Below are 21,045 nucleotides of genomic sequence, written 5' to 3' on the forward strand. Positions count from 1 at the left end.
TATGATCTGTGTGATTGTGTGTGCATGTGTGTGTTTCTAGCTGTTTCTGAATAATATGCAGGTCACTGTCAATATACTTAGAGCTTTGAGCTTATTTATGTTAGAGAACAAAGTCAAGTATTGGACTTTTCCAATCTCTTTTTGACACAGGTTCTCTTTTGTTTACTACTGAACTACCTGCCAGGAATATCTGTCAGTTCTGATCTGCAAATCCCATCTCCACACAGAAGCTTCTAGTTTAGAGATGCTTGTGCTACAATACCTAGTTTTGTTTTGCTAATATAAGATGTGATGACCCTAATTCTTGTCACAAATCCTGTATTTCAATTGCTTCAGTCACTGAACTATGATTTCAGGACATTCCTATATTCTTGGAACTGTCATTCACATCTAGTTTTATCATGTGTGATGATTATTGTTGATAGTCAATGGCATTTTATTTAGAACTATATCTATCACAAAGGATTCTGGGCACAACTCTCTGGGCATATTTAATGTCATAGTTTCTGCCTATGCTTAACAAACTGACGTGGGCAAACAAATGGTATAACTGCACTGTACTATTCCTTAGGCACGGTTCCTGGAATGTGTAAAAAAAAGCAGCTCGCTGAATATGAACATTCATCATCTTCTGCTTTTCAACTAGAATGACTTCACTAGCTCCAACCTCCTGACATCAGAACTCCTGTATACACAAGCCCTCAAATAATGAGCTATATTTTCATAATGGAAATAATTTCCTAGAGTACCTTTTCACAGAAATAGGAATATAATTTCTTGCAAGAAAAGTGTTGCTACCATGCACAGGAGCGAGTCTGATTTAATTGTACTACTAAATAGTTGATTCTTAGCCATGGGGACTGTTTTATGGTGAGAATCTAGAAGAATTTGGTCAAATAAACCCACAACTTCCATTTCTTGAGTAGTACCCTTAAAACCTTATTTTGAATGTAGTTTTGAAAAAATAATAAGTGATTCTATTGGATCTGTCACATGAATACAGGTGCCTGAGTAGCAGAGGTAGAGGAGAATCTTGAAAATGCCATTTTTCCAAAGACTATGTAGAATCACGAATCAGAAACAATGGAGTCTAGTCAATAACATAGTTTGATAAACTTTATTATAATAGAAGAACATAATAAGAATATAATAAGAATATGCAATACTCTGGCATGAATAGGCACGGAGGTGCTGTGAGAAAGAGATGCAGTGACAACAAGAAGAAATGATGCAAAGTCAGCAGGAAGAGTTCAAGGGAACTTTCCTTGATGAGAGAGAACAAGAGATATGGATGGGCCAAATGGCTATGGGAGGTGCTATGGGCATAAACAATAGAGGTGCCATGTCCCCTGCTTCTGTGCCACATGGTACTCCAGCTCCTCCAGGACCTGCTGGTGTGTTGCCAGGTGGGACCCTGGGATTGACTCCACAAACAATGGAATATTTTGGTCAAGCTGCTAATGGAAGCTAATGGAAGGAATTAGAGCAATTTGTGGAACTTCTCCTGCATTCAACCATCCAGCTAAGGGAGCTGAATTTGCTCTAAATAATTGCTGCCAATATTAGATAAAGTTGCATTGTTTAGTTTCCTGCAGCCCTTACAAAGAAGGCCCTTTTTGGACTAGCAAGAATTCCACCCTCAAAAAGTGTTAGGGGTTCTTTATAATAGATAGGGTGTCCTTGCTTACGCTACTCTAGGGAGTAAACTTGAAGGCAGAGGGGCAACGGAGGGGTGGTATTTAACAAGTCAAAGTCTGTGGTATAGTGAGTGACCAAGTTCTTCTGGTGCATTTCTGAAGTATATTGATTGATTGTTGAGGTCCTGGAGAATCCGGATAATGGACCCAGAGCTTCATTTATCTTGATAATTCTCTCTCTTTCTCTCTCTCTCTCTCTCTCTCTCTCTCTCTCTCTCTCTCTCTCTCTCTTCTTTCTATCTCTAACTCTATCTCTATCTCTATCTCTAACTCTATCTCTATCTCTATCTCTATCTCTATCTCTATCTCTGTCTCTGTCTCTGTCTCTGTCTCTGTCTCTGTCTCTGTCTCTATCTCTATCTCCATCTCCATCTCTATCTCTCTGTCTCTCTCATCCTCTAGTGAACTAGCCCCAATTCTCCATTCACTCCTAGGTAAGAATTCAGACAAATGTCCACAGATTTACAGCATACATACAGTTCTGTTACATCTCATAAAGACCCTTTCATGTCCTAAAGAAGACATTTGCTCTAAGAGGTTTTCATTTTAGTATATCTGAAAAAAACTCTTGTGTTAACTCGCCTCCATCTTTTTCTTCGATAAGGACTACACTTAAGTGTTTCTGATGTTGCTGTTCACAGCTTTTCTTGATAGGCCTAGTATAATCTTGGGAACAGGGAGGGTTGCTGTGAATGGCTCTTAGTCTTGCCTATCTTGGGTAGTTAACGCTGTGCATTTTTAATGGTGTACTATGATTTGTTCCTGATACCTTCAATTTGAAATTTTTTCTGAGACATGGAGCAGTATGCAGAATCATCTTATTAAAACAGATTTGAAGCCTTAAGAAAAGACTATGCAATACACAACATAAAATAAATATGGTGAATGAAACTAATTATAACAAATAATATGGTGAAATATAGAACTGAAGAGACTTTGCTTAATAACCACTCCTCCTACGCTAAATTTGGAGGTAGAAGAGAACATTGAAATAAAATGATTGGAATCTTCTTCAGTCCTGAAGAAGTTTCTGTTGTGGAATGTCATATGTTGAAATTGTTCCACAGTCCCCTGCTAAATGAAATAAAAAAATGTCATCATTAGACAAACATTCTCAGATGATAGATTCACTACACTTCAGATAAGACTACTTTTCAGGGTATTTTCTGAACATTACACAAAGAATTAACAGAGTTAACAATATATCTGATTTTGAATGGTGTTACCTGTTAAATCAGGTATGCTTTAGCATCTTTATTGTTCTTCACATGTGTGTTGTAATGGATCCTGTACAACTTAGTATTTATACCAAGTGCTAAGCATTTGGAAAGATTATCTCCCAAATGAAATTAAACAAACATTAGTGGTTTTGCACAAGTATAGCAAAGCTTGTTAGCACAAGGTTCTTTCATATAGTATGTTTAAAGATTTTTAAATAAACTAATTGTTTTAAGTGATCTTTTAAAAAATAATTTCATATCTAATATATCCTACATGACTTAGAGACTGTGGGAAAAAAGGTGAGAAATGTGTATGGTAATATTCTGAAATTCTTATAGAGGCTCAATGAGGAGTCCCTCTGTCATATATACATGTATACATATACATGTATGCCAGTATTTATATGTGTGTATGTGTATGTATGTATATATATATATATATATGTATATAAAAATATTCATATATAATTTAAGTGATGTATAACAAAATTTTTCCCATATTTTAATATAATGGTGTCGGGGGCAGTCCTGCTTATACACTGAAGGCCTAAAATCAACCATAGGCCTAAAATCAGCAATAGGCCTGACATACATGCCTGCTTACACAAAGTGTTAGGTCTCTGTGGAAAAACACTGAATCAGATGGCTATAGGATATTGTAAACAGGCAGCTTTGGTAGAAATTTAGCAGCCTGAATAAGAACAAATAGTCATAGGTCTTGTGGATAATCATAGACCTTGGGTAGCCTTGGTGGATAGTACTAACTTAGATAAGGATAAATGAATCATAGGTGGAGTCATAGTGATTTGTACTCTGAACTTCCACCCATCTGACACTCTGTTCTGGAAGACATCTGTACTCCCCATTAACACCTATGCCCCTTCCCCACATCCTGCCTTTTTGTGTATACAACCCCTGTGTGAAAAAGTAAAAATTACAGTTTGATCAGCCTAAAGACAAGCTGTGTTTCTTTGCATTTGCCTATCCCCCATCTTCTCTTTTAGGTGATCTCCTGGATCCCTGTTTAATGCCCTGCTTGGCAGGACATAATGATATGTCCCAATGCTGCTCTGATATTTACAAATTTATGAAATCAGGGAATGATATCATCCTACAACTCATTTGATGACTAATTAAAACTTTTCTTACATGTAGGACCTTCCTCCTGAGAAGGAGCAGATGAAATCTTTAATTCTGCATTTTAGCATATGAGGTCTTCCCACTGTAGATATCTATGGCTTTTTCCATAACAGGTGACTTACCAGCAGTATTTAGTGACATCCTTAATTCATCAGAACTTTTTTGATTTTCTTTAGAGATTGTATTCTCATTGTTTCCAAATATTTCGAAATAGTTGTCAATCATGATTTGTATAATAGTAAACTGTAACAACACAAGGCACAAACAAGATCCTCTGTCTTTCCACATAGCTTACAAAATTGAAATCATTAAAAACAACTGGTATCTAAAATCATGAAGAAAATAACACTACGAGCAGATATCAACCAGTGAAATGAAGTCTCTGTCTAAAATGCAGGCTTTAATAAGTTCTTTAGACCTTGCTTAACCTAGTTAAAATTTCATGCATATTGCAAACAATGGAAAACCACTAAAGCAAAGTAAGATATGTGCTATCACACAATGAAGTGATGTGTTGCCAGAATACCTGTGAGTGAATCAAGTTAGTGAGTTCAAAGTTTTCTTATGTTTGTCATTTTTTGCAGGGATGTAGGGAGCAGGGGGAGTTTCATTGTGATGGTTTGAAGGAAATGCCTGTATAATTACAGGCATCGCAATATGGTTTTCGGTGGTTTAAGTGGCTTGACTTTCCTGGAGAAAGTATGTTATTGGTTAGAATTTAAGGTTACAGCAGCTAGGTGCCATTGGCAATGTACTTTCTCTGCTTCACATGTCCTGCCTAAGATAAGAGCCACCAGGTCTCTGCTTCCTGTTTGGTTGTCCTTCTTCCTACAGCCATGCTCCTCTTTCATGACTTTGAAGAAATGTAATATCTCTACATCTCTAAGTCCCAAATAATCATTTACTTCTGTAAGTCCCCTTAGTCCTGTTGTTTTACCAAAGCAATAGAAAATGACTAAGAGAAGAAGGTGGTAAGAAGAGGGATCTTAGCTCAGAAATGCCTCCAACAGATTGGCCTATTGTGTAGGGAAATCTATGGGATATTGTCTTGATTAACAATGGAAATTGTAGGGCCCAGATTTCCCAGATGATGACAACCTTGAGGTATTAGTCAGACAAAGAAAGATATGAGATGAAGGACAGGAAGCACAATTCTTACACTGCTTCTCCTTTAGTTCTTGCCTCCAGGTTTCTGCCCTGCTTCAGTTTGGGCCCTGACATTTCTCAGTAGTTAACTGGTAACTAGAAGTATATCACAAAATATAACATGTCCTCCATAAATTGCTTTTCATCAGTGTTTAGTCATAGCAATAGTAGCAAATTGAGCCACTTTCTAAAATGAACAAGCTATTCCCTGAGCTGTCCTACTCCATTGTGAGTGACATCACCATGACTGACTTCCTGTGGACCTTATTTCTCTAAACTACAAGTTAAAATATACACTTGATTTTTTTTCTTCTACTTTTGTTGGCTTTTTGTTGTCTGTCTTTTTTCCTTTTCAAAATGTATATTCTTCATTGATTCTCTGTGAATTTCTCATCATGCAACCCAGTAACACTCATTTTCCAGTCCTTCCATATCTGTCCTATCCCCTGGTAACTGCCTCCCAAAATTTTAAAAAATTAAAAATTAAATCAAGTTTAACTTAAAAGTAAACTGAAGGAACAGGGGGTTGTAAGGACAGGACTTAAAGATGGTACTGCAATCAGGTCATAAAGTAACTATGTAAATGTTGGGGGCTGACTTTTAGCAGAAAGCGGCTATCAGCTTTGCAGCCATCTTGAGCCATATACCCTGACATGTGACTTGGATTACAATAGCCTACAACAGCTGAGCACACTCCGATAATCTTGGTTTAGATACCTTGAGATTAAATGTGCGTGAGATTAAAGGTGTGTGAGATTAAAGGTGTGTGACTTAAGAGTATGACTTAGAAGTGTAGAGATCAGATTTAGAGACAAGACCTAAGGGCATGATTAAAGGTGTAACTTAGAGGCGTGGCTTAGAAGTAAGACATTATAAAAGGCAGAGGCAGACAGTAGAGAATCAGACATTAGGGAGACATAGAGAGAGAACCAGACACAGCAGAGAGAAGACAGGTAGCAGGCACTTGGAAGAGAACTTGGAAGAAGTAACTTGGAACTTGGAGGGACTAGGAGCTAGGGACTAGGCACTAGGAAATCAAGACTTAGGATTTAGACTGAAGAATAAACGGGATTGAATTACAACTCTGTCTGGTCTGAGTCTGTCCTCACTCTAGCTCTTGCTGAACCCAACCAGGAGACCAGAGCGGCAGCTTGGGAGGGGATCCAGTGGCCCCCCAAACATGCGTCGGCCCGGGCCTCAACATTTTGCTTGGGCCGCAACATTTTTGGCACCCGAACCTGGGTTAGTGCCGTTCTCAACATTTTTTGGCGCCCGGATGTGGGACTAGTGCGGGCCCCAACATGTAAAGGCATGAAAAATATTAGTGCATACATGTTTATAGTAGAATGAAGAGCTACGGAAAATCTGAGGTACAACAACTATACATGAAATAATGCAAACAGGTGCTGTTCTCTTTTATGTAAATGTGAGTTAGTGCTGAAAAAACAAAAACTATATTACATAACATAGTCTACTTTCTTATCATGATTAATTTTATACCTTGTATATATATATATATATATATATATGTGTGTGTGTGTGTGTGTGTGTGTGTGTGTGTGTGTGTAATGTGCTTTTAGATGACTAGCAGTGCAATTGGGATGAATATTTCATAATTATAATAGTCTCGCCACTATGAAGCACAAGTATCGTGTGCTCCAAAGTACAGCTACCCTTAAAAAAACAAACAAAGAAAGAACGAACTAGGTAATTGGGATTTTTTCAACTTCACTGTAGCCCTCATGGACTATTGTTATACATTCAGCATTTGGTTGGCTAAAACATCAATATCTAAAATCAATATCTGAAAAAATAGGGGGAAAAAGGAAAGAAAGAGAGAATCAAAAAGAAATGTTTGACTTCCTTCAAACTTCATTAACAATTTTCCCTCTCAGTCCTTCCTGAAATAGATCATTGCGTCTCCCATCCAGCAGAACTCAATTCTAGGGTGTTCTTTAACATCACTGGCCTTGCTGAGTTATTCTCAATTCCAGGATCACAATGAGGATGTTGTTCCAAAAGGGAAAATCAGATCCCCTTACCTTTTTTGAGTGTTCACTTTTATATAATAAATATTTGTATTTTGGATCTAACAGCACTTTAGAAGCTATGCGGAGAGATAAAATGTAGGTGTCTAGGTCATTCTTGGAAGATGTTTTGATTTTTACTAACACATGGATAAGACGCTTCAGCAAGAGGAAGTTTCGTTGTGGCATCTTCAGTAGAATACTATACATAGAACAAGAGAATTTTACTGTTGATTGTCTTACAAGTAACGTTACTCACAAAACTCTAAATACAAAGATAAATGGAAGTAAATGAATCTAGACTAGCTTATAGTATAATCAGAATTCAAAGGAAATAAGAATATACAGCTAAAATATTGCCTAAAATATTTTCTGCAAATCACTTCTCCCTATAAAATTCTGGGAAAATTTTAAAAATTATGTGTGAAATTCTGCATACTACATATAAAACTGCTACCCACCAAACTCAGAGGAATATGTCAGGCTCTCTGGAAAAAGAATGTAAAAGATTGTTACAGTCCATATGTGTTCTCTGTATGAAAACAGTTTAGTTAAACAATGAACCATCTTGCTAGACAACATGGGGACATATTTAACATCTAATGCAGTAGGAATCCATGTAACATGCTTTTGACACTCTGGAACATAAGGGGCAAAGAGCACACTAGTTACCATGCACAGTACAGTTAGAAAAGCTTCTGCTATAGGTAATGCATAGATTCTGGAGTCCTGGGTAGAAATGGGAGCCAAAGTCTCCTGTTACCTAAGCAATCATTCTATGGAGTATCATACAGGAAATGATTCAAAAATGTCAAAGTTAACTAGACCCAGACTTCTTAAAGTAGCTGTGGTTGAGAAAGACGAACTCAGTAATACCTTCATGTTCTAATGGATAACATATATTTAACAGGTACAATATTCACAATACCCTGATTATAATATTAGGAAGCAAATAACCCACAGGTATTATACACACATGCTTATTTTAATTTGTCTCACACAGGACCTCTAACCAATACTCTGGACTGACCTGCACACAACTGTGTAATACAGGCTGTCTTCCAAACCATGGCAGTTATAATTTGGAAGACTCCCGGATGGTGGGATTACAGACAGGGTACAACTCTTGGGCTTGAGAAATGCACCTGTTTGTAAAGTGACTCTACATGTATGAGCAATGGGAACTTCTCAGAACAGGACTTCATTCCAGTTTATAATCCTGTAAATACCAGCCTTTGTACCTTCTAAATGCATTGCTTCTATCTTTGTTCAGTTCCCCAAGAGAGTAGTCTATCATTACCTTTGTATAGCGGCAATTTTTCCAAGCAGAGATTCCTGATCAGGAACACTAATCCAATCTTCATATAAGTCTGAAGGAATTAAGCTTCCTTTTATATTTCCAATGAACTCCTTTTGTAATTTAAAAAAAAAAAACAAGATTAGTAATGGTCAATATACTTTGTAGAAAGTATTAGGGAAACATTTTTGTTAGAAAATAGCACTTAAACCAGTGATGCTCAACTTGTGTGTCACAATCTTTTTGTGGTCACATATCATATATTTTGTATATCAGATATTCCATACATTACATGTTATAATTTATAACAGTAGCAAAATACCAGTTATGAAATAAGAGCAAAATGATGTCATGGTTAGGAATGAACACAGCAAGAGTAAATTTATTAGTGGCACTGAACTAGAAGCCAGTGAACCTTATTGAGACTCTATTTCTGTAAGAGATTCCCAACGTGGCACCTACCCAGAATCTTGGCTCACAAGTTGAACCTACAGGCAGGAGCTTATGAGATCTTACCTAACACTAGAATCAAAGAAGCTGAGTTCTTTCTGCAGTATCAATGACATAAAGCTAATGTCTGTTCGAATCACCTTTCCTGGATTCCAGTCCACACTACAACCTGCAACCGTAGTTCTGCACTCCACTTTACAGCCTGAGTCTCTGTCTGTTTTGAAGGAGGCTAGCTCCTATGTGGGACATCCAGCTAGGAGCCTATTATAACTATTCTCTGCGAAGCTTCAACCAGCAGCTGACTGAAACTGAGACCCACAGCCAAAAATTGGATGGAACTCAGGGACTCTTATGGAAGAGTTGTGGAAAGGATTCAGGGCCCTAAAGGAAATAAAGACTTCACAGTAAGACCAATCGTCAAGTAACCTGAACCATTGGGAGCCATCAGAGACTGACCACCAATCAAAAAGCATACAGAAGCTGAATCATATGTGCCATGCTACATATGTAACAAATGTGTAGCTAAGTCTCCATGTGGGTTCCTCAAAATGAAGAACGGGGGTAATCTTAAAGCTGTTGACCAACTGTGGAAACCCTTCACAGATTTGCCTCAGTAGAAGAAGATATGATACACCTGAAGACATTTGATGTTTTAGGGTGCAAGGAAAACCCAGGGGGCCCTAACCTGCTCAGAGGAGAAGAGAAGAGACTCTGTGAAGTGTGAAGAAGTAGGGGTAACACACAAGATTTAATATGAAAAATTAATTAATTAATTAATCAATTAAGGGGTAGCAATAATAACCACAATAATGAAAAGAGTAAAAAAATAAGCAGTAACTATAAAAATCCAACAAAACAAACAGAACCAAAATGTCTTCTAGAAAATAATCAACCATAAAAAATGACATGGGCAGAAAATGCCTCATTGTAATTATTTAATTTGTTGAATCAGTACTTTAAGATCACAGAGAGTAAAGTTGAAATATACATGTACACCTTGCTTAAACATCCACCTGGAATAATGGTGACCTTTCTGACTTGAGCACCCTGTTTTACATGTAAGAAGGTCTCACAGTTTAATACCCATTCCTTAAAAAGTATAAATATTCAACTATTTAAACTAATTAAATTAAGTGTAAGCAGCAGCTTATTTAAAAGGCAAAAAGCTGTCATTGTTCATGAAATACCACAATTAACTTTTATGATGTACCAGTGATAGCAAATCAGAAAAATAGAAGACTCCCAGGTGTTCCTGTTCCTTTAAATTGCTCTGAATACACATGGCTACCTACAGTTATTGATCTTCACTCTCCTTCCCATGATGAGGTCCCATGTTTCTGGCAAGAAGAGTCAGACACATTTGGCAGGCTCAAGAGCCATGGAGGGATCATCCAGTACCTTTGCCCAATGGTATTATACATGCCTTTTCTCAGAGCCTTAACTTTTCTCTTGATGTCTCAGTCCTTTGCTTCACAGTCTACTGAGTGGAAAACTCAGATCATGGCCCAAATAAAAATAAAAAAGCCTTCCTTACCCTTAAAACCGAAGCTATGGTGAGCACAGATTCCTCATTCCAATTAATCAGTTCTTCATTGTAAATTCTATCCCTCAGGGATGAGTGTGATTCTTCCTTTACATAGCTGAATATTTCATCAGAATCTTGTCCCTTTTCTGCAATTATCGACAACATATCCTGTGTGGGAAAAGGACAAGCTTCTATTATTACAGATCCAAACAGCTAAAGCACAAATACGTCTTTTAAGTTGAACCAGAGCCATGGTAATCATGGATAAAGAGCTACAACTGAGAGGAATGAAGAAGACATTGAATGTGTTTTTCTTTTTTAGCTTTGAAATATATTTTTTTTCACATACTTTTCCCTAATTTGAACCATCAGGGTTTTCTTGGAATCAGAAAATCCTCAAGATTGAATCACAATTCTGTTCCTTAAGGCATTTTGGTAAATGTTCCTCTCTTACTTACTCCTTTCTTCCTTGAATAATTTCTCAAGCATGCCATTCTAAGTTATGATTGGGACAATTATCTTTCACAGATCAAATCATTATTTTATTTTCTGTCTTTCCTGGCCTCCATTATGAATCCTAACATTCGTGTTTTCAAGAAAGCTCTCTTTTTTCTGTATACTTCTGAGACTTTTATATCCTTCTTCTGTGACTTCTTATTTACAACTATCTATATCTGAAGACTCTGTCACGTTTAAGAACCCAAGCAATACTGACCTCAGGCCATGGGTAATTTTATCTACAGTATCTACCACATCAAAGCTCAGCAGAGCAGCATTCTTGAAATTCATAAGCTCACTATGAAACGTTAAAACATCCAGAGAGCTGTTAGAATTATGCCAAATACACTGCAAGTGTCTTCAAACTTCTTCCTAATTATAGTGACTACCACTGTAAATTGTAGAACTAACATGAATCCCATGGTATTTGGCATGACACCCAAGAAGGCTACTTACCCTTAAGATAAGGTATTTGGCTCCTTCAAAACCTCTTTTCGATAATTTGAATAGGATAAAGAGCATCAATCTGTTCTTCCAATGCCTATCTAAATCCTCTTGTATATTTAATAATTTGTAACAATTTTTGCTAAATGATTAACAAAAGTAGCTGTCTTAACTTCTTGTATCACAGCAATTGCAGAAGCAGTGGTGCTAGTAATTAATGCAATTAAAGCTGTTACACCAACAGTAATCAAGCCCACTACCCTCTTGCTTCTCCTTAAAGCCTGACTCATTTATTCCAGTACTTGAAAGCTATTTTTAAAATACCGAGGTTCTGTGATACTTAGGGCACTAAAACAAAAGCTGGTTTATAGACCACCATAACTGATATGCTGGATTTCAAAACACAAACACATTAGAAGGTGTACAATCAATGCAATTTGCATTAAATACTGTAGAAGAAACAAAAGTATTTTTAAATTGACTATTAAAAGAGCCTTAACCCATGTGCTAAAACCTGTTTTAAATCCAGATCCTGCCCCAACTTTATCTCTTGCTAACATAAAATAATAGAGAACTGAAGCTCATTTCCATATTTGTCTCAGAAAATGTCCAGAACCAGACTTTACAATGAAGACTATTGCTTCGAATATTGGATTGATTTCTAGACCAGTCCATGATTAAGTCTGAATAACTAGTCACATTTAAGAAAAATACTGCAACTATTCTTATATCTTACTTTCACATGTGACATAACAATCTTAATCTCCCTAGCAGGAGGTATGGGACTCATCTTAAATATAAATAGCACTGCTTTTATTTTTTACTCCCCTTATGGCTTAAGATTGATTCTTTTTCTTTTCTACACTAATTAGTAGCATCATCTCAAATACATGTGAACTGACATCAGGAATCTTCCTTATTTGGAAATAAGATCTGAGGATAAAATCATTACATAATTTTAAAATCAAAGTATCTTAGATTTAAATCAACGATCTTCAACTTTCTGAATTTTGTAAACATACACAAAGACCCAAACACAGACACATATACACACAGATAACACAAACACAAAAACAGATACACACTTACACATGCACGCGCGCACACACACACACACACACACAGACATATCATGTGGAATAAATGTGGATGTTGGACTCTGACACTAAAATCCAATAAATGTCAGGGGCTAACAAAAGATTCAATGGGCTAACTTCCAAATATGTCTCTGAAAATGTCCAGAACCAGCCTTCCAAATGTAGACTGTTATTTCCAATATTAGATTGATTTCTAGACCAGTACATGATTGAGCTGAGATAAAGTTAGGGCAGAATCTGGATTTTAAACAGATATTAGCACACGTGTTAAGGCTCCTTTAATTTTTAAGTTAAAATTACTTTCATTTCTTCTACAGTGTTTATTGTAAGTTGCATTGATAGTGCACTTTCTAATAGTGTTAGTGTGTTGAAACCCAGCATGTCTGTTATAGAGGTCTATCAGCCAGCTTTTCTTTTATTGCACTGAGTATCACAGAGCCTTGGTCTTCTGTAAAAAGCTTGCAAGTACTAGAAGAAGTGAGTTAAGCTTTAAACAGAAGCAAGAGGGAATTGAGGTTGACCATTGCTGGTATAACAGGTTTAATTACATAAATTGCTAGCAACACTAGTTTGCAATTGCTGTGACACAAGATGTTAAGATAGCTACCTGTTAATAATTTAGCAAAAATTGTTATGAATGTGTTGAATATACAAGAAGATAGCTACTTGTTAATAATTTAGCAAAAATTGTTATGAATATGTTGAATATACAAGAAGATATAGATAGGCATTTGATGTTCTTTATCCTATTCAAATTACTGGAAGGAGGTTTAGAATTTAAGGGTAAGGAGCATCTCCAGTGTCATACCAAACACCATGGGATTTATGTTAGTTCTACAATTTACAGTGGTAGTCATTATAATTGGGAAGAAGTTTAAATGACACTTGCAGTGTAGTTAGCATAATTATAACACCTCTCAGGATGTTTTAACTTTAAATAGTGAGCTTATGAATTTAAAGAATGCTGCTCCACTAAATTTTATGCAGTAGATACAGATGATAAAACTACATATGGCCTGAGGTCATTATTTCTATTTTGGTCAAGCTTCAAGAATGGTATAGATAGCTTGATCCTGCTAGCCCTTTTTATCCTGGAAATATTTTTATTCCTGCTCATCGAGTTAAGGCCTTTCTTTGACAACATCAACACTGTGGCAGCCAAAGTACATGGCTTGAACCTTAAAATGGACCCCAAGACAGAGTTATTAACAGGCTGGCAAGCCAAGGACAGGTAAAATTCTGCACAGAGCCTTACCAACCTAAGACAGAAGTGCATTGTTTTTCATAATGCATATTCCATGACAAGTAAGGAAAGCATTCTTGTCAAAGCAACCTAAGACAGACTCAGTCTTATTAATGAAATAAAAAAAAAAGGTGGGAGGGGGAGGGGGAAAGCTTTTAGGGCTGCTTTGCAAGAATCTGACCTGGGCCAAGGAAGAGGAAATGGGCTGCTTGGCAGGAATATGATATTGTCCAAGGACAAGAAAGTAGGCTTTAGGCAGAAATCGGATATTAGGCAAGAAAAAAGAAATAGTTTCATGTAGGAATCTAAACCTTAGGCTAGAACAAAGAAGTAAGTTTAGGCAGGAATCTAAATACTAGGCTAGAACAAAGAACTAATTTCAGACAGGAATCTAAATTATAGACTAAAACAAGGAAGTAGGCTTCAGACATGAAAAAGGCTTTGGGCTAAGACTGGGAAGTCAGCTCAGATATTTTGGTCATCTTGATAAGACCTTAGAAACAGTGATCGCAGGAGTGTTCATGTAATTGTGTTTAATGCCTTGCTTGTTCTTTGACTATTTGTGTTTATTGTCTTGCTTGTTACTTGACTATATGCATCTATTATATTGCAAGACCCTCAAACTAGAACTGATCTTAATACTTGGATGTAATTAAAATGGTATAAGAGCAAAAAGAAGGAGGGAGGATGTGGTAGAAGGTTAGAGGGAGAGGAAAGGGGGAAAACGGGTTGACACCTGAAATGTAAATAAATAAAATATCCACTAAAAATATAACTCAAGCAAATATCAATCATTCTTCCAGAGTTTAAATCTGTTAAACCATACACAGACTTACTCCATGTTTTCTCTACTTTCAATTGCTTACATGAATACAGTATTCAGCTATAAAATAACGAAGGAATGGGTAGTAATCTTCCTGTGTCTAACATGGCAAACTTGTTCACATAGAGCATGAATTCCTCGTACAGGCACACTGCTAAAATAGATGCTGGGCAGGAAATGAATATTTACAATAAAAATCTACTAGCATATTTAAAATAGGCTAAGCTATATTTCATAGCAATTATATATAGTCCACTAGGACAAAAGGATCAATATATAGCAAAGAACAATATGTATATCTAATTCACTGATAAAACCAAATAAAAGTCTATAGACAATATTAATTTTAAGATTGAATAATCTCAGAGGCAATGAAATAAAGGTAGACTCTAGAGCAATATGGAAGCCTAATGTAGCAGAAAGAATTGATAGTTGGAGAATCAGCGGGGCACTTCCAACAATCCCTTTCATCCAACAAGCTGGTGAGTTTGGGTCTTTGTTGAAATCAGTACAAAACATGGGAATACTATATCTTTTCTCTTTTTTTTCATTTTTCATTAAATTCTGAGACTCAAATTTCAAGGAAATTAATTTCTATTTTAAAAGGATCTTACCCTCATGAATAGGTTATCCATACATTCATCAGTTTGATGAAATAATTGACTTAAAACAAAGGTTCCCAGAAATTATGTGAATTAGGACAGCTCTAGAAACCCAAAATGAAACTCACAAGTAAAGGAGAAGGCAGCATTCTTTTCAAGCAAACAATGTATGGAAATTCACTAAGTTCTTGTTCTTTTATTGGTGCTGGAGAAGGTGCTGGTTGGGTTGTATACACGTTGCCTTCTTGTTTATCTGTTTCTAAAAAAATAAGAGAGAGAGAGAGAAATTATTTGTTGTAATTGTACACACCTAGACCTTGCTTGCCCTTCATATTTTATATCCTGCATGCCTTATGCATCACTACAAATACACAGAAAATAACTAATCAATATTCTAGCACTTATAATAATGACATTGCTTCATAAGGCACTGGATATCTAGTTGTATATGGCCAATACTTCTGGTATAAAAATGAACTCTTTTTTTGCTATGAAAAAAATGCATATAGGTATTAGAGTCAAGCAATAAAATAGTACAAAACTTTTAGTCCACCTGTGTGAATTTCTGACTTAACAGCCATAGGCAACTGTACATTAACAGCAGTATCTGCACTTCATGACACAACTTATCTGACTGCACTTCTATTACAGCACTTGGCTTCCCTCCTAACCCTGACCTGTGAGTTAAAATCTAAGATCATAGTGTCTATGTCTCACACACTGGTATATTATGCTATATTTTAAGACTTGCATAAGAGAAAAACATGCATTTATTCCCAGATCTTGGAAGCAGAACCAAGAGGATCTCTGTGAGTTTGAGGACAGCCTGGTCTACAAAGGAAGTTTCAAGATAACCTGAGTTTTAATGTAGAGAAAACCCAATTTGGTGTTGATTTGCTATTCTATGTATTATGCACATCTAAATTAATACTCCATATAGGAAATTAAGTGATATATCCTTAATTTATTGATCAATCTCATTTCTGGGATATACCTCTTATATAAACTCAGTAACAGTGGAAAGAGTTCTAAAATTTTGAGGCAATTTCTAACAACAAAAAGTTATCTATAAGACACAAGTGAAGTTTCCCTTCACATGGTTTTGTACATTCTTCATTGCTGTTAGTTATAAATGATATTTTCATTGTTAAATGATTCTAATTTTAAATTATGGTAGTAGAACATGTATACACACCTACAATGCCATCATAGAGAATAGGGGCAGATCGACTTTTCATCAGTGAATTGTGGCGAGGGGTACATATCTTGGCACTAGGGCAGCTGTTCAGTTCATTTTCCATTTCCTTCCTGTTCCCGTCATCAGATGGGGGAGTCGGTGAACATGAAGCCTTTGCCTCATATGGATGTAGAAATGAAGTTTCGTACCAAACTACAACCAAGTCAACTCCGAAAATTTTGGGGGAGTTTTCGATCATAAACATTACCAGAGAAATCTGTTGCAAAAAAAAAAAAAATGAAAAACAGGATCTCTGTCATTTTTCATGGTTGCAAGTCACATTTTACTTATGTGTCGAGGAAGGTAAAAAATATGAGTTCAAAATACTGAAAAAATGTCAGTTGTTTTAAAATTAGGAGGAGAATTTTTGTTAGATGATAGTGAGATCAGATGTTCAATTGTGATCATCACAGTGCAATGGCAAATGAGAGGATAATTTCCAGTTTTCAAATTTTCAGTACTAGTATGTAATACATAATGTCCACCTGAGTAACTTTGGTTGCTGCTGACTCGTTAATGGCTGTGTATACTGGTGGGGATGCTTATAGAAAGGCACAACTAAGGTGGAAAAATGACCTCTGAATCTGGGCACTCCACTATTAAAAGTACCCATGGTCTGTCTAAAAAGCAAGAGACAGGCAATTCCATCTGAGAAGTACCAGTCACAAGTCTCTGATGGCTCTGCATAGGTAATGGTAACCATTTGATCCTCAGGTTTACTATGTTTGAAGTTATTTAAAATAATGTCTATTGGGAGGAAACTGGATAGTCTTGGAACGCATTGGAAGGTTCTTTGGAACCCTGTTTTTTCCTTCTGATATTTGATCTTATACAATATGAGAAATATTTTTACAGGTCCCAGGGCAGTTGGTCAGTTAATAATGAATCAGAAACTCATATTCTGAGCATCAAAATAACCTTTGATTCAAATATTGTAGAAGTTGGGATACTTTATTAAAATATGTGAAAGGCAGATCATGACCAGCAGTAAGAGGTCAAGGGTATATATGATCATACTAATCAGGAGTTATAATGACCATATGTGATAAACACAATCCAGATTCCATTGCATTTGTTTTGTGAGGAAACTACCTTGAAAACAATTAGAATTTCACACATTCTACACTGATTACATCAGAATTCAGTCTTGATTCCTGACCTGAGTACCCAGGATTATTTTTATCATATCACAGAATTTGTTCTCACTAGATAACTCTAATGAAATTCTAAATCACAATATTTCAAGATACTGAGTTAGTGAGGTCAAATACCCATTTATATTTTACTTATTTATAATGCACCAATGATTCATCCTCTACAGAAGAACATCATTCAAAGGTATGTATATTTTACAACAGAAAACAAAATCAAAACCATCATCAACAAGAACAAAATAACCGAAACCATCAGGATAATCCTGTATTTCTTTGCCATTGTAAAGCCTTATAAAATGTAACCATAAAGTTCATGTCTAATTACCTTTTTGGCAATATCATTATCCAGGACGTCACTGGGGTAGCTAGGAAGGCATAAGATATATGGTGCTATCGCAATTGATAGATGGTAAGGTGACATTTGGTTAACAGAAGAGTTTCTTGCAATTTTATGCAATATTCTAAAAACTTGTCGCAGAAGAGCAGCATTTGGTTGTGGCAGTTTTTCTAAAAGACTGAACAAAGAGACAGTTATTTTAAAACAAGTTTACTCAATTTGTAAATATAAAGAAAGGGAACAGAGTAGTTGTATCTTATGTATGGACATCCATGACTCAAATGAAAATAAGAATGTATACTTGAAATATTGCTTGAAATGTTTCCTTCCCCTGATTCAGAGGAAAAGATAACAAATTTAACTGGAATACAAAGATGAGATTATAAGCACGGTCCATTGTGACCCAAATCACACCTTTGCTTGAAAATTTCTTCCATGTTGGTTAACAATTGAAACCATTTGTTGTCAGTATTTTTAGTCCTGTGATACATAATGTCTAATGTGTATAAGTCAATATTTCTTTAATTTTGTTGATGCTGTTCACACAATTATCCATTCATTACCTCTGCAGTGCTGTTACTTTCTCTTCGTCAGTGACCATTTGGGTAACAGCAAGCCACTGGTCGTAAAATTGAGGAGTCAGCAGAGTTCCTTTGATGGACCGCAGAAACTCCTTATAGAGAGAGAAAAAAATATATTGCAGAAAAAATATGTTATGGAGATTACTCAAACATAGTCAACTCTAAAATTGAGTTTACTTCCAACTTTTTCACAGCTCTCAAACTTTCCCCTAGTTAGAATACTGACATGAACACTCAGTAAGTTTCGTTCATCAAAACGGTAAAGCTAAGAGCAGATTTTCAGATGTGCTTGGATTGCACAAAAATCTTTTCTTACCTCAATGTGCCTCTAGTGGACAACTGTGCAAACTAGCACACATACATCACACCTCAGATCAAAGACTATTTTTCAATGCCAGAAATACACAATTATGGTAACTACAACAAAGATAACCACAGTAATTTATCTAATTTCTGAGGTGCAGCAAATCATGTGCATTACTCAAGCATGAAATCACGTGAGGTCATGGCTCTTAGAGAAGGCCCTATCACCATGTCACTAAAGGAACAAGATTCCCAACACTGTTATAAATATGTAAGCCAATGTTTATAGATAATGTAGCCCATACTCATACATCAAAGAAGGTTCTCTTGCCAATGGGTGGAGACTATTACAGAAAACCACAGCTATTCAAGGTACAGAGAACAAAATATTCTGGTCTCCAACCCCCACTGCCTACATATTACACACTAACTCGTGAACCTTGGGCTCCAAACACTCGATAAAAGCATTAGAATGATTGAAAATCAGAGGATCAGGAAATTTGCTTTGAGATTGGGCCTCCAAGAATTGTGGCAAAAGCTTCATTTTTGATAGTCCAACAATATATTATCCTTTTAATAATTTTTTATGAACAAAACATCTTCCACATGAGTAACACTAACTGGGAATGAGTAAATCTTGTGAAGACTAACTTCTAGATGAATAACTACAGGCACATAATTACTATAAAGAATGAGAAAATTAGTACTTCCCACAGGGAGACCCCTAATTTCTAAGCCAATCACAGTTTGGGAGCTCAGAAATAACCTGTATACTACCAAGAATAATGGACTTTTTAGGTTGTGTGAACATATTTATGGGCTCAATTTTATCTACAAATAATAACATTAAATGAAAATGGGCCATGTATTATAGTGCATGTGGAATGGAGGGGAAACACATTTAGAGCAAATGAAAGGTAGGAGAGAAATGATGTAATTGAATTTTTATTTTAATAATAATATAGAAAACAATTTTATGGTGCTAAAGGTATGGCAGAGTGATTAAGAATACTTGTTTCTCAGATATGAGGACGTGCATTTGGATACCAATATTTCATGAGATATAGACAAGCAGATCATGAGATCCTACTTGGTATATGGAACAAAGAGATACATGAAGGAATCACATACTCTATACTGAGGAAGAGAAATCTGGCCCTTAGTAAAAAAAAATAGAGAGAGTGACAGAGAATGAAGAACACTGTTAGTTAAATGCATCTGACTAGGCATGCAACCAGGTGAACCATGTTTGCACATATGAAGTGACACTACACATGGACACATGAAAAAAGTCAAATATAACGTACTTAGTTACATTACTGCTCATTCCGACTGGACTTTTGTTTGAATTGCTATTCCTTACATTGTGAATAGCAGAGGAACCTTGGAGCTTACCAGATTTCTCTCATACATATTTGTTATCACTCACGGGAATTCATGATGAAGGAAACTACTCATGTAGACTCAGCAATGCTGAGGGTACATAATGCAAGGACTTTCCCTACCTTTAGGATCCACGCAACCACATGTACTGATTGATGTTTTATATCCACCTCTTCCCCAGAATCCATCTTTTCCTTTAAAGTTTTGCACATTGTCCCATTGGGAGATATGATAAATATGCCCTCGGTTGTGGGCCCTTTTTCATTTATTAGGGACAGGATGTCCTGAGAAGAAGAAACAGAAATATCTGTCACAGTTCATGCAGCAGAGAGTACTATTTGCTCTTTAGAATCAGACCGATGGTGTGCACAGGTGCAGTGCATGGGCTATCAAGGACAAAAATCAGATTATGTGCCTCAATCCTTTGTTGTACACATCCCACCATAATATTAACACTGAAATGTGAGGCTGTAAGTAATTTTTATTAGATTTTACATGGGAAGGCCAAAACTGAACCATATGAGACATACCAGAATTGCTGTGGGCACTTTGCCAGCATGACAAATGGAACTGAGCTCTTTTCCAAAGAGTTTTCCACTCTTATTAACTCTAGGGACAGTGCACCCTTGGTCCTGTTGGGGCACAGAGCCCCTATGGAAACACGATGTTATACGAGGAGGTCTTTCTTTCTTATCAGGTCTTTCCATTGCATCTAAGGAGGAGAGGAGATCATTACCTGGAATACTGTAATTAATACAATTCTTTTAGAAAACTAAATTTCAATTGCATAATGTCCCTACTGTAATGGGTTAGTCAGCCTGTAGTGTCTATATATTCTTAT

At 36.3% G+C, this 21,045-nt stretch overlaps 1 protein-coding gene across 1 annotated transcript in view; it reads right to left on the reverse strand.

The window, feature by feature from the left end:
- Nucleotides 1-2,610: 2,610 nt before the first annotated feature.
- The window catches only part of LOC143441871 (rho GTPase-activating protein 20-like), a 43,053-nt gene continuing 24,618 nt past the window's right edge, over nt 2,611-21,045 (reverse strand). Inside the window, exons 9-19 of the mRNA XM_076932078.1 lie at nt 20,735-20,916; nt 20,327-20,488; nt 18,501-18,610; nt 17,926-18,115; nt 16,405-16,663; nt 15,338-15,468; nt 10,512-10,670; nt 8,531-8,640; nt 7,246-7,432; nt 4,180-4,300; nt 2,611-2,771 (exon numbers count right to left, since the gene is read on the reverse strand). Of these exons, the coding sequence (XP_076788193.1) occupies nt 2,710-2,771; nt 4,180-4,300; nt 7,246-7,432; nt 8,531-8,640; nt 10,512-10,670; nt 15,338-15,468; nt 16,405-16,663; nt 17,926-18,115; nt 18,501-18,610; nt 20,327-20,488; nt 20,735-20,916 (1,673 nt within the window). The 3' untranslated portion in view covers nt 2,611-2,709. The remainder of the gene's footprint in view (nt 2,772-4,179; nt 4,301-7,245; nt 7,433-8,530; nt 8,641-10,511; nt 10,671-15,337; nt 15,469-16,404; nt 16,664-17,925; nt 18,116-18,500; nt 18,611-20,326; nt 20,489-20,734; nt 20,917-21,045) is intronic.

This window comes from Arvicanthis niloticus, chromosome 4 (genome assembly GCF_011762505.2).
Source record: "Arvicanthis niloticus isolate mArvNil1 chromosome 4, mArvNil1.pat.X, whole genome shotgun sequence".
NCBI lineage: Eukaryota > Metazoa > Chordata > Mammalia > Rodentia > Muridae > Arvicanthis > Arvicanthis niloticus.